The following is a 15191-nucleotide window of genomic DNA, read 5'->3' on the forward strand; positions in this document are numbered from 1 at the left end:
GCAGATGAATATATATTTATAAACTGTTGATCCTTTCTTAGTATGTATGTTTTAGAACTATAAGGATGGCACTTGTTTTTTTTTAATTACAATTAGCTATGCCTTGATATATTCATAATAGTTGATTGTTTAGTTGCAATAATTCCGCAAGTTCTTTGTCCATTCAATGTAAAATTATTTTTTTTAAACAAGGTTCAATGTTAGGTCACCTACACAGTACCTACTTGGCTTGTGACAAGGGTAATCAGTTTACAGTTTGTTTTTGTTTTTTTCTGGCCCTCCCAATGACTGCTTCTTCCCCCTTATCCTTTTCCCCATTGCTCTTTTTTTTTCTTTTTTAGCAAGTCTAAAATCTTGAACCATTAATTCTAGCTTGCAAGATGCTTAGAACTCAATCACTTGATTGTCATATTAGCTATGTCAGTAATCTTAGTAGCTGTGTGTACTATTTTGTTTCATCCCATAGTTAATTAGTTTTTTTCCCAGACATTCTTTGAATAATCAGGTCAGGTCATCAATAAACGATCAAAAAAAAAATTCTTAAAGGAAGTGCTAAAATAATTACTGTTTTAGATTTGGACCCTTTCAGACCTTGTGATATATGGGGCAGATAATGTAAAGGTTAGGGTCATATGTTTCTAGGGCCAAGAGTGAACGAGGGTTTCATATGGCCAGCACAACGATCAATCCTGAAATTAAAAAAAAAAAATATCAGTCTATACTGAGATTTCAACCTAGGACCCCTCAGCTCATAAGCCAAGTGCTTTAGCACTCTGCCACATTGCCCCCATCATATGTGGTTGTAAGTAATAGTGAGTAAAAGGAGTCTCTTTCCTTGTGATAGAAAATAAACCATAATGAAAAACTTCAATCAAACTATATAGTCCACCCTGGACCTGAATCTCAGACACAGCAGGCACTTGTGAATTATACATTTAGTCTTTCTTTTTTTTTTTTCTCCAGAACATTCCATCTGCTATTGAACGTTTAAAATGTATCAAAGAAACAGATAGATGCATTGCTGCATATTATGGTTTAGGAGTTGGCTATCTAATGCTGCATAGGTAAGATCTCTCTTATGATTGGTCGACTAGGAATGCTAGCCAGAAGAGTGACCAATCACATTTAATTGACTGAAGTAAGAGACCAAATAGAGCTGTGGTGGGTGCAGGAACATTTTCAGAAAGACAGCTTAGGCAAAGGCCTAATTTGTAACATTTACCTTTACAGGCAGAAGACTGAGCAGCCTTGCCTCAACAGCATGGGCTATCTGCAAATGATATTTTTATTTCACCAAGATAGACTTAAGAACTATCAAATTTCAAAATAACGAACTGTTTAGATTATACGAGAGTGGTCTGAAAAGTTTCCAACCAAACAATGAAACATGTAGTTTATTTTTTAATTAATTTTATTTCTCTGCATAATCTCATAGAACATCCATGCACTTCTAGCAATGCCCTCATCTCTCCAAATAGTAGGCATGTATAGTGTCTAAACTCTAAGTTGTGCTTGGAGGCTTTCATCTCACAAATGGCTATCACTTTTGTAAACAATTATGCAGAAAGCGGCTATAAGGATTATGTGGAGAAATACAAATAACTTTGAAGGGTCAGAAAATTTTCAGACCACTCTCATATATCTTCTCTTTCTATTACATTTATTGAAGCTATTAATTAATAGTATATTTTAAATTAGCTAAATTGTGTATACTTTCTAACATATTTCAAAATGCTATCCAATTTATTTATTTTTTCCAACAGCTTTAACGAAGCCCAGAATTATCTAACTTGTGGGCTAGACATTCTACGAAATGAAAGTAAATATGCTATATGGCCCATGGCACTTCAAAGTCTAAATGAAACGGAGCCTAATCGATTAGATGTAAGTCTCTCTTCAGTTGGATTCAGTACCAGAACTGAACCAAAAAATCTTTTCAATTGTGCTTTCTCTCCCTGCACATTCATTCTTTTAATAGTAAACAAAAATAGAAGAGTATGTAAGAAGCAAAGTAATTGTAAGAAATAGTTTGTATCTATATATTTTATATTCTTTAACATGGCTTAGCAAGATACTAGTGGGCCTGGTTTCAAGAATATGAAGTGGGCCCTACATCAAGAAAAAAGAAGGTTGGGTGGGATAGAAAACTAATTGTGTCTTATTGTATTGTTACGAATCTCACTAACCAGGCTCGCTGCAAACTGCACCTTGCACCACCAACTTAAAGAACTTGACAACTCAGGGCTCCAAAGTAACGTAACACTTTAATAGTTGAATAAATAACAGCCAATACTGTACAATTGGCAACACGTACACTGTACAAATATCTCTCCGATAACACCGTTCCGCCGTATCAACTCTTGCACTGGCCTTTCCGTCTCGTTCCGGGCTTGCACTGGGTTCAACAGTTCAGGACTGACTTCACACACTAGGCTCGTTGTGTCGAACTCGATCACAGACCAAGATCAAGACGCCGTTCGTCTCAACTGTACTTGATAGTACTCCGCACTGAACCGTTGTAATGCTCCGTACAGAACCACACCGCTGAACTGTGCTGTAGTCGACCATGTTCTGAACTCTTGTCGTGAACCTCCTTTCTGAACCTTGCTGTATTGAGCCCCTTTTCTCGACCGTCTTGACTGCGACACCTCCGCTCTTTATATAGGGTCCCTACTGGCCTTCTAGAACCGGACAGAACGCCCCTCAACATTTCTAGGTGGTCAGATGACTACAATTCTCGTGACGCTCCTGAGCTGTGTTCACGACGTCGATCCTTCCTGGACCGCCGTCGATCCTTCCCGAACCGCCGTGTTGACACTCGTCTCCGCTGACCGTCGTAACTCGTCACGGTTGACCGCTCGTCTAGCGCTGGCCTGGGGCGTTTTGCGTCGGCTGACTACACTCACACCACTACCCCCATCTGTGCCACCACCAGGTTTATAACAGTATGTATCAGTACATTAACTCTTTCTCTCCGTAATTATTTTCCACGTTCCGATGGAATTATTCGTTTTGCTCATTAATACTTCACTACCATGTTTTAATTAAGCTGAAATAACTTTAACGTTTGTTATCAGAAAGTGTTTTATTTGGTATAGAGTTAGGAAAGCATGCTCTTTTTATATAACACAAAGTAAAGTTTATAAAATCAAACATTAATTTAATTTAATGAGGTCAAATCAACGATGGTATCGTCAATTAGGAGAGAAAGAGTTAAAAAGAAAAAACACAATATTGCTATTTATGTACAACCTTTTACAAGTAATAGTGTCCTGACATTCAATTCAATAACTATTTCTTACAACAAATGGTGTCCTTACACTCATTTCAGTAACTACTTCTTACAAGTAATAGGTTAAAAGTAATAATTAACTATCATTAAATGGTGCCTGTGGACACCAATTAGTCATGGTCTGGGCGCAATAAACTACTTTGTGCCATGGTTACTGCGCCATTGTTTGTTATATAATAGTTATTGTAAAAAAATGTTCATATGAACATAGTTCTGAACATTTGTTTGTTATCCTCAGAAATTAATAAATGAAAAATTAAAAGAATGTTTGCCTCCTAAACCTGATGGAGTCTGTCGCTATCATGTTGATCAAGATAAGAAATCTATTGAAATTTATAAACAAGCACCAGATTATAAGGTAAGCTTTTTTTAAATAAATATTTCATTATTCAAGATATAGATTTCTTGATGGGTCTTATTGAAAGCAAATATTTTATTCTGACATAATTCTAGTCAAACACTTGCCTTGAAAAATAAAAACATTATAGTAAAGTTGTTCATTGAAAATTAATCTTATGCATTTTTTGGAAAGGTGAGATATATTAAAAAAAAACAAAAAAACTCCTTCCCATTGATTCATGTGAAGACATGAATCACTCAGTCTCTTCCTTCTTACTAAACATAGTAGAGAACCTTGGTTGTTTACATTCTTAGATATAGTAGAAAACCTTGGTTGTTTGCATTCTTAGATATAGTAGAAAACCTTGGTTGCTTATATCTTTAGATATAGTAGAGAACCTTGGTTGTTTGCATTCTTAGATATAGTAGAGAACCTTAGGTGTTTGCATCTTTAGATATGGTAGAGAACCTTGGTTGCTTGCATCTTTAGATATAGTAGAGAACCTTGATTGCTTGCATCTTTAGATATAGTAGAGAACCTTGGTTGCTTGCATCTTTAGATATAGTAGAAAACCTTGGTAGCTTGCATCCTTAGATCACCTTGTCACCTTCTGTAACATCCTGTAGTCTCTAGTGATGGGCAAAAGTTAACTAAAAAGTTTGCTAACTTTTAGTTTAACTAAAAAAAAATAGTTAAGGCCAAAGTTTAATTAAAACTACTAGTCTCTGAAATGAAATGTGCCATGTATATATTTGTCAACAATCATAAGTCAGTACCAGAAATTTTGGTGTATATTTATTTACAGACAATTGTGAAAACTGTTAACCAGTCTGCTTGTTTTATTTCTGATCAACAGGGTTTTATTAGACTACAATGTACAGCTAATTGTGTTATAGACTTTCATAAATCTTGTTGGAAAACATATAAACACAATTTTGGGGACAAGATAACTGATAAGGTTTGTTGATCTACTTTAATTTCTTCTTCTTTTTTTTTTTTTTTTTTATAGCCAAGTCTCCAAATAGATTTAGGTAAAAAGTGATAGCCAAATATATCTTAATAGATTTAGGTACAAAGTGGCTATGTTATGGCAGTCAAATATTCAAAGATTTAGGTGCAAACCATGGTAGGAAAATATTGATAGATTTAGGTATGAAGTGGCCATGTTTTGGTAGCCAAATATTGATAGATTTAGGTACAAACATGTTATTGTAGGGAAATATTGATAGATTTAGGTACAAACTGATCATGTTATTGTATGGAAATATTTATAGATTTATGGCTATGAAGCAGCAATGTTGTGATTGCCAAATATAGTAGACTATATAAACTAGCATTATGCACCAGTGACGGTTGTTGATTTGTTTCCAAGCTTTATATTGCTTCGTTTGGCCATAACTTCCTTTCCTTTTTTTTTTTTTTTTTTGCACTTCCAATAAAACAGTTTGCACTTAAACAACCCTCCTTACAATAAAACAGTTTGCACTTAAACAACCCTCCTTACAATAAAACAGTTTGCACTTAAACAACCCTCCTTCCAATAAAACAGTTTGCACTAAAACAACCCTCCTTCCAATAAAACAGTTTGCACAGAAACAACCCTCCTTCCAATAAAACAGTTTGCACTTAAACAACCCTCCTTCCAATAAAACAGTTTGCACATAACCCTCCTTCCAATAAAACAGTTTGCACTTAAACAACCCTCCTTTCAATAAAACAGTTTGCACATAAACAACCCTCCTTACAATAAAACAGTTTGCACTTAAACAACCCTCCTTCCAATAAAACAGTTTGCACTTAAACAACCCTCCTTCCAATAAAACAGTTTGCACTTAAACAACCCTCCTTCCAATAAAACAGTTTGCACTTAAACAACCCTCCTTCCAATAAAACAGTTTGCACATAACCCTCCTTCCAATAAAACAGTTTGCACTTAAACAACCCTCCTTTCAATAAAACAGTTTGCACATAAACAACCCTCCTTACAATAAAACAGTTTGCACTTAAACAACCCTCCTTCCAATAAAACAGTTTGCACTTAAACAACCCTCCTTCCAATAAAACAGTTTGCACTTAAACAACCCTCCTTCCAATAAAACAGTTTGCACTTAAACAACCCTCCCAGCCACCCCCAATAAACTTATATCTCACAAATTCTACTAGCTGTAATGCTGAATTGGAAAAGCTTTATAATGCCCTTTCACACACACACACACATACCTTTGGCCAGTGAATTCTACTATCACCTTTCTATCCCCTCCCTGTGGGAAGCGTGGTAAAGAGGCCAAGTGCGCTTGAACTTGGCTTGGCTACCTAGAAGGGGCTCGAGGTTCGACACCCGACTCGGGCAGAGTTGTGTTTACTGAGCGCCTAAAGGCAGCACGGAAAACCAACTCCTAGATACCCCCTCCCCCCCACTGGTCACAAATGAGATTGGACCAAAAAGCGCTCTGAGCATGCTATAAACATATAAAAGCTATAATAATAATAATAATACCACCCTCCTGTCAAAAAGAAAATTCTACAATAAATCTCAGGCTATTCTTCAGTTAGACAATTCTATATTGAAATATTTGATGACTCTATGTGGCTTTTTGGCCAGAATCCCCAAGCCCCTTTTAATGCGCCTTGTACATCATAATACTCTCCAAAATACACTTTTTACCCATGAATTGTCATTTCACCTTTTCTCCTCCTGTGGAACAGTTTGAAAGGGACACTCCTTGTCATAGTATATTAAATTCCCCATTTTTTAATTTTTTTTTACCTTTTACCTATCCCTTAGTCTGTTAGATCGTTGGGCACCAAGCAAGACTTTCTCCATTCCTCCTTGTCTTTTGCCTTGATTAAAACCTCTTTCAATGGTAGGCCCGTCCATTCTTTTATGTTGTCCTCCCATCACTTTCTCTGTCTGCCTCTTCTTCTTTTTCCTGGTACTGTTCCCTGAAGGAAGGTCTTTGCAAGTCTTTGTAATATGGCCATTTATTTTAAGCTTGCATTTTTTTTTTAAATAGTTAGCAGGTCATCATGGGGTCCGATCGTTGCAGTAACCCTGTCTCTAACCTCTTGGTTTGTGATGCGGTCTTTAAATGTGATACCTAGGATCCTTCTGTAGCATTTCACTTCCATTGCTAGGATCCTCCTCTCTAGCTCTGCAGTCAGCGCCCAAGTCTCGCAAGCATATAAAAATGTGGCCATGACCAGGGAGCGCATCAGTCTGATTTTGATGCCCCTTTTAAGGCCCAGTTGGCTATTGGTCATAATTTGAGTTTTTCAGCATTTATTTGTATGCCATATGCTGTGGAAGTCTCGTCAATGCGTATCACCAGGTCAGCTAGTTCTTCTTCTGTCCCTACTAGGCCATCAATGTCATCTGCGAAGCGCAAGTTAGTAATTCTTCTTCCTCCAATGCTAACAGTATCTTCATAGCCCTCGAGAGCATCTTCCATTTTTCCTTTCAAGGAAGATATTGAAGAGTGTTGGTGACAGTAGGCAGCCTTGTCTTACTCCAACTATGGTTTTGAACCAGTCTCCAATATTATTGTTGAAATACACTGCACTGGTGGCATCCTTGTAGAGGTTCTGGATAACTTTGATTATGTTTCTATTAACGTTGAACTTTTCCATTGTTGCCTAGAGTGCCCCTACCCCTAGAAAAAAACAATAAAATAGTGCTTCAAATGTTAAAAATCCTTCATACAAATATTTTACTTTCTCAACAAAAAAAAATATATCAATTAGTTTTTTTCAATTGCTTTTGCTTATTTCGACTGCATTTACTTGGTATTTAAAAAAGGACATGTATAAAATTGAACATTAAAAGTTGGAGAGAAAGGAAATTCACACCAATGTCAATAAAATGCTTTAAAAAAAGGAAGTAAAATTATTTGCTATTAAACATCAGTATGTTGGCTATTTAAAAAGCGTATTAGGACAAAACTCCAAATAACAAAATTGTTTTGGGGAAAATTAACAGCTACCATTTTAATCATGAAAGGTGCTCAGTTGTTCTAGGCATATGGTATGTAATAACAGGTTTAATTTTTCTTATTTCACTTCATCCAGCCCAAGTTGAAGAATAGAAGATGTCAGGGCTTTTGCATATATATTTATAGATTTAGGTATAAAGTGGCATTGTTTTGATAGCCATGTGTATTGCTTATATATTAATAGATTTAGGTATAAAGTGGCATTGTTTTGATAGCCATGTGTATTGCTTATATATTAATAGATTTAGGTTTAAAGTGGCATTGTTTTGATAGAATGTGTATTGCATATATATTAATAGATTTAGGTATAAAGTGGCATTGTTTTGATAGCCAAGTGTACTGACAGATTGAGATACAAGAGATTAAGTGGCCATGTTGTGGAACTTTGATAAGCTGATACAAATATATTTGGTTTAAATTAAATCTCAATTGAATTTCTTGTACTTAATTCTAAACTAACCAATGTGTTCATTATGTCCACAGGAAATGTTAGATATAAAATGTCCTACACCAGAGTGTTGGGGTTTCATCTGTAATATATGTATATCATTACCATCCACTGATGTCAAACAGTTTGTAAGTAGTTTTTTTATTTTTTTTTATTTAAAAGAAAAGCTTATTGATATAGAACAGCGGAGGAACTTAAATACAAAAGGGGAAAGAAACTTTAAATCACTGTTATCACTTTAAATCACTGATACAGTAAAATGTTGGGAATGACAGGGTCTGTCCAAGTAATCGATTGTCTGAATAACAGAATGGGGCCCCAAAACACCCCTAAAGAAAGAAAACTATATGGAGATCTCCCTGATTAGGAAACCACTGCACAGTTCATCTCATATATTGGTCTAACAAGTCATCTGAATGCTCCAACAGTTCACCTCATATATTGGTCTAGTCATCTGAACGCTCCAACATAATAATGAAAACGAGGAAGAATTAGAAGAAACGAATGGGGAATATTATAAATGGTCCATTTCACCAACAATGTAAAGAAAATCCATATGGGGGTATCACGCTCAAGTAAAATATACAGGGAACAAAATGTTATATGTAGTAGCCTACCTTTATTGAGCCTAATAATTGCTGATCTTTTGCTGCTTATCAGCAAGACTGTACTGCTATTAAAAAAAAGGCAGTCTGGATATTTAAAAAGAAAAAATACCTTATATTTTAGCAGGGGATGTAACTGGTCTAATAGATGAAGGGTCACTAGTTGTTTCCCTTCAAGGACTAGCAGTTCAGTTACTTATTTCTTCCATGTAAATAGAATGTCTAAAATGGCTTCTTAATTAAACAAACTAAAAATAAAAAGGATAAACTTATTGTGTCTAGCTCTAAACTCCATTTCTACTATCATGTTAAACTTAGAACTGAGGTGTCTTCACTTTTCATCCTAAAAACAACTTTCTGGTTGCTAGATTTTCTTCTTAATAAAAGTACATACATACATACATACATACATGACTGGTATAATTGCTTCACATAACTCAAGAGTTGTCTGAGTCTATGTGTCAGGCTGTGAGGCTTGAAAGACATGGATGCGTCCAGATGAATCGCTGGTTTTGGTTTAGTATTGAATTGGGGCAGAGCCTGCTGTGACAAAAACAAAAGCCCATTCTAAGAGCAGCAAATGTAGCCACAGTTTATGCAGGCCAACACAAAAAAAATGCTACTCTTCAATATTTAGTACAGGTTGGGTAGCTAAGCTAGCTACTGGTCTGGAGGTGTCAGCTTTGTGTGTCTGTGTGTTCAGCAATAGAACACATTGATTTAAGTTTCCAAATAGTTACCTCCCCTTACCTTTTCTTTTTTTTGTCCTTGTTGATGAAGGTGATTAGTCATTGTACTGGCCACATGACACCCTATTAAATCCTGGATCAAATCAAAGGGAACATTGATCTAATCTCCTTGTTTAACTTTGGTATGGAATGACAAAAACGTTCAGAAATTATAAATGTCATTCTGTCCATCTTCCTACCTCCCCCCTTTGTCCCCCCAGTTTGTTTTTATTGCTTAAAACACTGGACATCATTCTAGGTATTGATATTTAGCGGCCCCCAAAAGGGGAAAAGACGCTATTAGTTTTGTGTGGCCTGTCTGTCCGTCCATCAGTCCCGTTTCGATCTCAGAAACTAGAAGAGAAAATGAAAATCGGACATTAGATCATTCAAAGTTCTGATGCGACGGCTACTTTTTTCTTTTCTAAAAGCGAAAAATCTAATTTTTTAAATTAATTATGCAAGCAGCTTTTTTCATAAAAGTACACCATTTTTACAACTATTCACTATTAATAGTAACAAAAACTGGAGGCTTTTTAGTAAGGGAGATCAGCATTTACCATTTTTCAACACATTTATGCAAACGGTTTTAGATTTTTTACAATTTTATTAGTAAGTTATATAAGTTCTATCGTACTAAATACTAAATAAACCAAAAAATGCTAACTTTTTTTTTAAAGAGAAAAAATCTATTTACTATGAAAATAAGTTCAACATAATTTAAAACAATAATTAATAAGTAGTTTTTCATATTATCACGTGAACTGCAGAGGACACATACTGTTATAGAACACAAAACTAAAGGATTTATTTTTTTTATTATGGAAATGTTTTTTTTATCTTGAGGCTTTGAATAAGAGATTAACCCTTTATAAAACAATTAGATCAATTAGATATTCATTATAAGACATCAGTTAAAACAGGTTCACATCAAACTTCACATTCACTTTCACCTATCCCTTGGTCTGCTGGACCTTTGGGGCACCACACTGTCAACCTTCTTTCTCCATTCTTCTCTGTCATTTGCTTTTGATAGAATTTTATTCTGATAATCTTTCTGAAAATATTAATACCTGCCTGGGTGGACCACTTCTGATAGAATTTAATACAGATATTCTTATGAAAATATTGAAACCTGCCTTTTTTCCTGCCCACTTCGGGAACTGATTTTGAGTTTCCACACAAACTTCTTTGTAACCTTGTTATCGAAGCATTGTTCCAACAAAATTAAGAACAGATTTAGTGTCCTTTATTTTCCATGATATGTTTGACAGTTAATTAATACTTCCTCAGACACAGGTTATTCACTTTTCAAAGTTATTCTTTTCTATAGAGTTATAATGTCTTCTTAATTTTTCCTCTTTTTCAAAGTTATACTCTTCTTCAAAGTTATACTCTTCTTCAAAGTTATACTCTTCTTCAAAGTTATACTCTTCTTCAAAGTTGTACTCTTCTTCAAAGTTGTACTTTTCTTCAAAGTTATACTTTTCTTCAAGGCTATACTTTTCTTCAAAGCTGTACTTTTCTTCAAAGCTATACTTTTCTTTAGAGTTTTTCTTCAGTTATTCTCTCTTCACTGAGTTTTCTTTCTTCATCATTAGCTAGCACTAGCGTGACGTCCACTTTTTGGTGTTATCTTCCCATTGTTTCTTTCGCTTTTCTGTCCTCCTTTTTACAAAGCTTATATCAACTCACTCTTTCTGTGTGTGTGTGTGCCTGTCTGGCCAAATGTTTCTACACGCTATTTCTCCGACACCCAATCTCGGATCAAGCTGAAATTTTGCCCAATTATTTCTTTTACCTGACAATACAAAGTCTCAATGAAAAAAAACAACAATTAGTTAATTAACTATTGGTTATACAATTTTGTGTTTGGTATCTCAAACAAGGGAAAGAAATAGTCCTTGACTAAAGTGGTGGTACAAGCTGAATTAGTCTCCTTTATATTAGGCTTAGTAAACTCAAACGTGAAATAGAAACAATAGATACCATCTTCCTTGTTCACAGACTCGTCGCTAACAGTGTTACAGCGTTGGCTTGAGTAGCCTGAGAAGGCTTTAGCCCACAAGTTCGAATTCAGGTCGTTCCCTTTTTTATATTTACAAATTTATAAAGCTATCAAGAAAATATTCACCAAGATATTCCATTCTTTCCCTTCCCCCCCCCTTTTTTCCAGCTGGTCCAGACAAGTGATAGGATCACAGTTTATTAAAAAAAAAAAACACTAAAAGTATGAAATTGCGCTAAACAAAAACAATAGGTAAAAATATTTGTTATCGCTTAGATCTATTATTGTTTGATCTATTTCAAATTTAATTACATGGCTGATCCAAACTGAAACGACTAGGCTTAATATAAGCCTTGTTTTTTTTTTTTTTAATTATTTGTTTATATTTTTCTTGTTCCTGGTCCAGGCATACGTGAGTTTTGCACAGTCTAATCTCGCCACCCATGTTATGTTTCTGTTAAACATACACTATTTCTTGAAGACAATATTGGTGTATATCTAAGACAAGCACCCAACCAAGTGAATAAGAGAATGTGTGTTTATTATCAGTTATAAAACACACAAACAGTGACTTCAGCCATTAATTCTCAATGAGTCTTTAAGTTCCACCTGTCCTTTCCTACCCTAACCTTAATACCGACTACCCACCCACATTCCAGTGTCGCTTCAATCCTTAATCCAGTTCTCTGGTAGCACGAAGGACTGCTCTTAGTTCCAGACAGCTAAGTCTCCTATCCCTTGCTGATCACTTCAGTCGGATCTAATGCAGTCCTTCTTCTCGTATCCACATGGCTTCTATCACTTGTGCAGAACGGTGCGCCAGTGCGCTCCTTAAAAGTAAGCGATAACAATAAGTAACAATATTAAAAGTCTTATACAAGTTATTCCAATAACTCTGGTTAGTCTAGTGATCAGGGACATTGTGAATAAAAGGAAATTATAAATAAAAATAAGTAAATAAATTTAAAAAATAAACTTAAAAAATGTAATGATGAATATAAACAAGTAAATAGATAAATATAAAGATAAATATTATTATTTTGTCATATGTAAAAAAAAGACAAATTCTACCTTTGTAGGTACAAAAAGTACTTAGGTTTATGAGCAGCTTTGTATAAAAAAAAACACGACAATAGCGAAGAATGCATGGTCTATGAGCAAACTCAAACAACATTTTTTTAAACTACAGAATTTTAAATCACTTTCTGTGATCACACCCATGTCAAATCTATGTTACTCCCATGTCACATCTATGTCACTCCAATGTCAAATCCATGTTACTCCCATGTCACACCCATCTCACATTCATGTTACACCCATGTCACATCTATGTCACACCAATGTAAAATCCAAGTTACTCCCATTTCACATCAATGTCAAATCCACGTTACTCCCATGTCACACCCATCTCACATTCATGTTACTCCCATATTACATCTATGTCACACCAATGTAATATCCAAGTTACTCCCATTTCACACCCATGTCAAATCAATGTTACTCCCATGTCACACCCATGTCAAATCAATGTTACTCCCATTTCACACCCATGTCAAATCAGTGTTACTCCCATGTCACACCCATGTCACATTCATGTTACACCCATGACACATCTATGTCACACCAATGTCAAATCCATGTTACTCCAATGTCACACCCATGTCACATTCATGTTACACCCATGACACATCTATGTCACACCAATGTCAAATCCATGTTACTCCAATGTCACACCCATGTCACATTCATGTTACACCCATGACACATCTATGTCACACCAATGTCAAATCCATGTTACTCCAATGTCACACCCATGTCACATCTAGTGCATGAACTCCTAATGCCTGAGTCGTACATTTTCTTGACCTATAGACGAAGCCATTTGAAAGCAAAACATTTCACCATTTCATTACTTACTTAATAACATGAACCACTGCCTTTAAAACTCTTTTTTGCAAAGCTTATATAAACTCTGTCTGGTACAAATTTTGAACACGTTATGTCTCTCTCACCCATTCTTGGATCAAGTTAAAACTTGACACAATTGTCTATTTTCCTTATCACAACATAAATGATTTTAAAATTAACTAATTAGTCAATTAACTATTGATTGGTAATTAGTTATTTTGTTTGATATCGAAAAGGGGAAATATTTTGCTTGCTTTTATTGCGCGTTTTTTTTTAGGAACATCTAGTGTCTCATGGTAAAAATAATTTCCTCAATATTTGAATTTTTTTTTAAATTCTCCTATTTTTGTTGAAGATTTAAAGTAGTTCTACTCATCCAAAATACTACGACTCCAGGTGCCAGCTAGGACAGTGTGTTAATCGCGATTCCTGGTCAAGATGAAGAATGATGTTCTTACAAAGCTTATATCAGCTTATATCAGCTCACTCTGTCTGTCTGGTAAAAGGTTTAAACATGTTTTTTTTCTCACATTTCCCATTCTCGAATCAAGTTGAAACTTTGCACAATTATTCATTGTATTTGCCGAGACGTTAATGAATACAAAAAAAATTAACCAATTAGTTAATGAATTATTGGTGATTAATTATTTTGTTTGATATTGAATGAAAGGGAATAAATGCTACTTAATGAGAGATCTGGGTGTATATATGGATTTAATTTCCTGATCACGTTTCGACACGTTTTTTTCTCCCATTTCCCATTCTTGGATCAAGTTGAACATTTTGTATAGTTATTCGTAGTTGATGACAATACACTAATCAATCAGAAAATTAACCAATAAATTAGTCAATTAATACTAATTAATTAATTTTGTTTTATATTGCAGAAAGGGAGCTAACCCTGCCATTTTCAGATAAATTGCAGTAATTAACGTTTTTTTTTTTTTCCATGAGATAAACTTTGTTTTAAAAAACAAGGCTTGTTAATTTGTCAGGACACTTACTGAATACATTTCTGATGTTGTTTAGCTGATACAATAGAGATTCATGTCAAGTTCTGGTTTGCTTTGTTTTGTTAGCCAAAAGTATTTTTAATTTCTCTGTTTCTTTAGAAAATGTGATATTCACGATTCCAAATCAATATGCGGAAAGATGTTTTTAATTTGGTAGGACACTTTCTGAATACATTGTTGACATTGTTTACGTCCTACAATAGAGACCCATGTCAAGTTCTGGTTTGCTTCATAAACATAACTTCGGTGTGTAATATTGGAAAATGAAGCAGGCATTCATTGCATGGAACAAGTCGAGTCATTATTGACAAGGAGCTTGGAGGTGTATGTACTGGCGTGTTTAAACGTAAAGGTGGTCTAAGTGAACGCACATTTGCACCGGCAACTTGAACAAAACACCTCCTATTGTTGACACTCCCAGTGGTGGTTCCATGTTACTGAAACATTTTTCGACAATTTCGTTAAGGCGTCTGAGCGTGGGGTCGAGTGACGTCATTGTATTGTTTGCTGCGTTCGAGATTACGGTCATGGTAGGGAGGTCACCGGAGCCACGCTTCACTTAGTTTACCTGTCGTCGCGCTGTCCCCAGGTCACACGTCTGTTCTTTAGTGGACGATGGTCCCTGAGTAGACTGCCCCCGGGCACTAAGTCTAGTGGTAGATGGTCAAGTGTTCAGTGTCTTGTTTGTAGTCCTAGTCAAGTGGTGCGTCGTGCGTTGTCTGACAAGGAGGGGCCCCAAACTGAAAGAACATTTGCTTGTAACACCTTCCTTTAAATCGTCTGAGGTGTCAATAAAGGAAAGGCAACTGATTATTTGAATAAATCTCCCACTCGAGACTGAAGAAAAAGGGAGCTTAAAA

General features: G+C 35.3%; 1 protein-coding gene across 1 annotated transcript in view; it reads left to right on the plus strand.

Annotated features, from left to right (window-relative positions):
• LOC106063911 (uncharacterized) overlaps positions 1–15191 on the plus strand; it is a 69880-nt gene that overhangs the window by 38243 nt on the left and 16446 nt on the right. Inside the window, exons 16-20 of the mRNA XM_056009817.1 lie at positions 964–1064; positions 1764–1884; positions 3531–3650; positions 4489–4590; positions 8105–8197. Coding sequence (XP_055865792.1) covers positions 964–1064; positions 1764–1884; positions 3531–3650; positions 4489–4590; positions 8105–8197 — 537 coding nt within the window. The remainder of the gene's footprint in view (positions 1–963; positions 1065–1763; positions 1885–3530; positions 3651–4488; positions 4591–8104; positions 8198–15191) is intronic.

This window comes from Biomphalaria glabrata, chromosome 14 (assembly GCF_947242115.1).
Source record: "Biomphalaria glabrata chromosome 14, xgBioGlab47.1, whole genome shotgun sequence".
Taxonomy (NCBI): domain Eukaryota; kingdom Metazoa; phylum Mollusca; class Gastropoda; family Planorbidae; genus Biomphalaria; species Biomphalaria glabrata.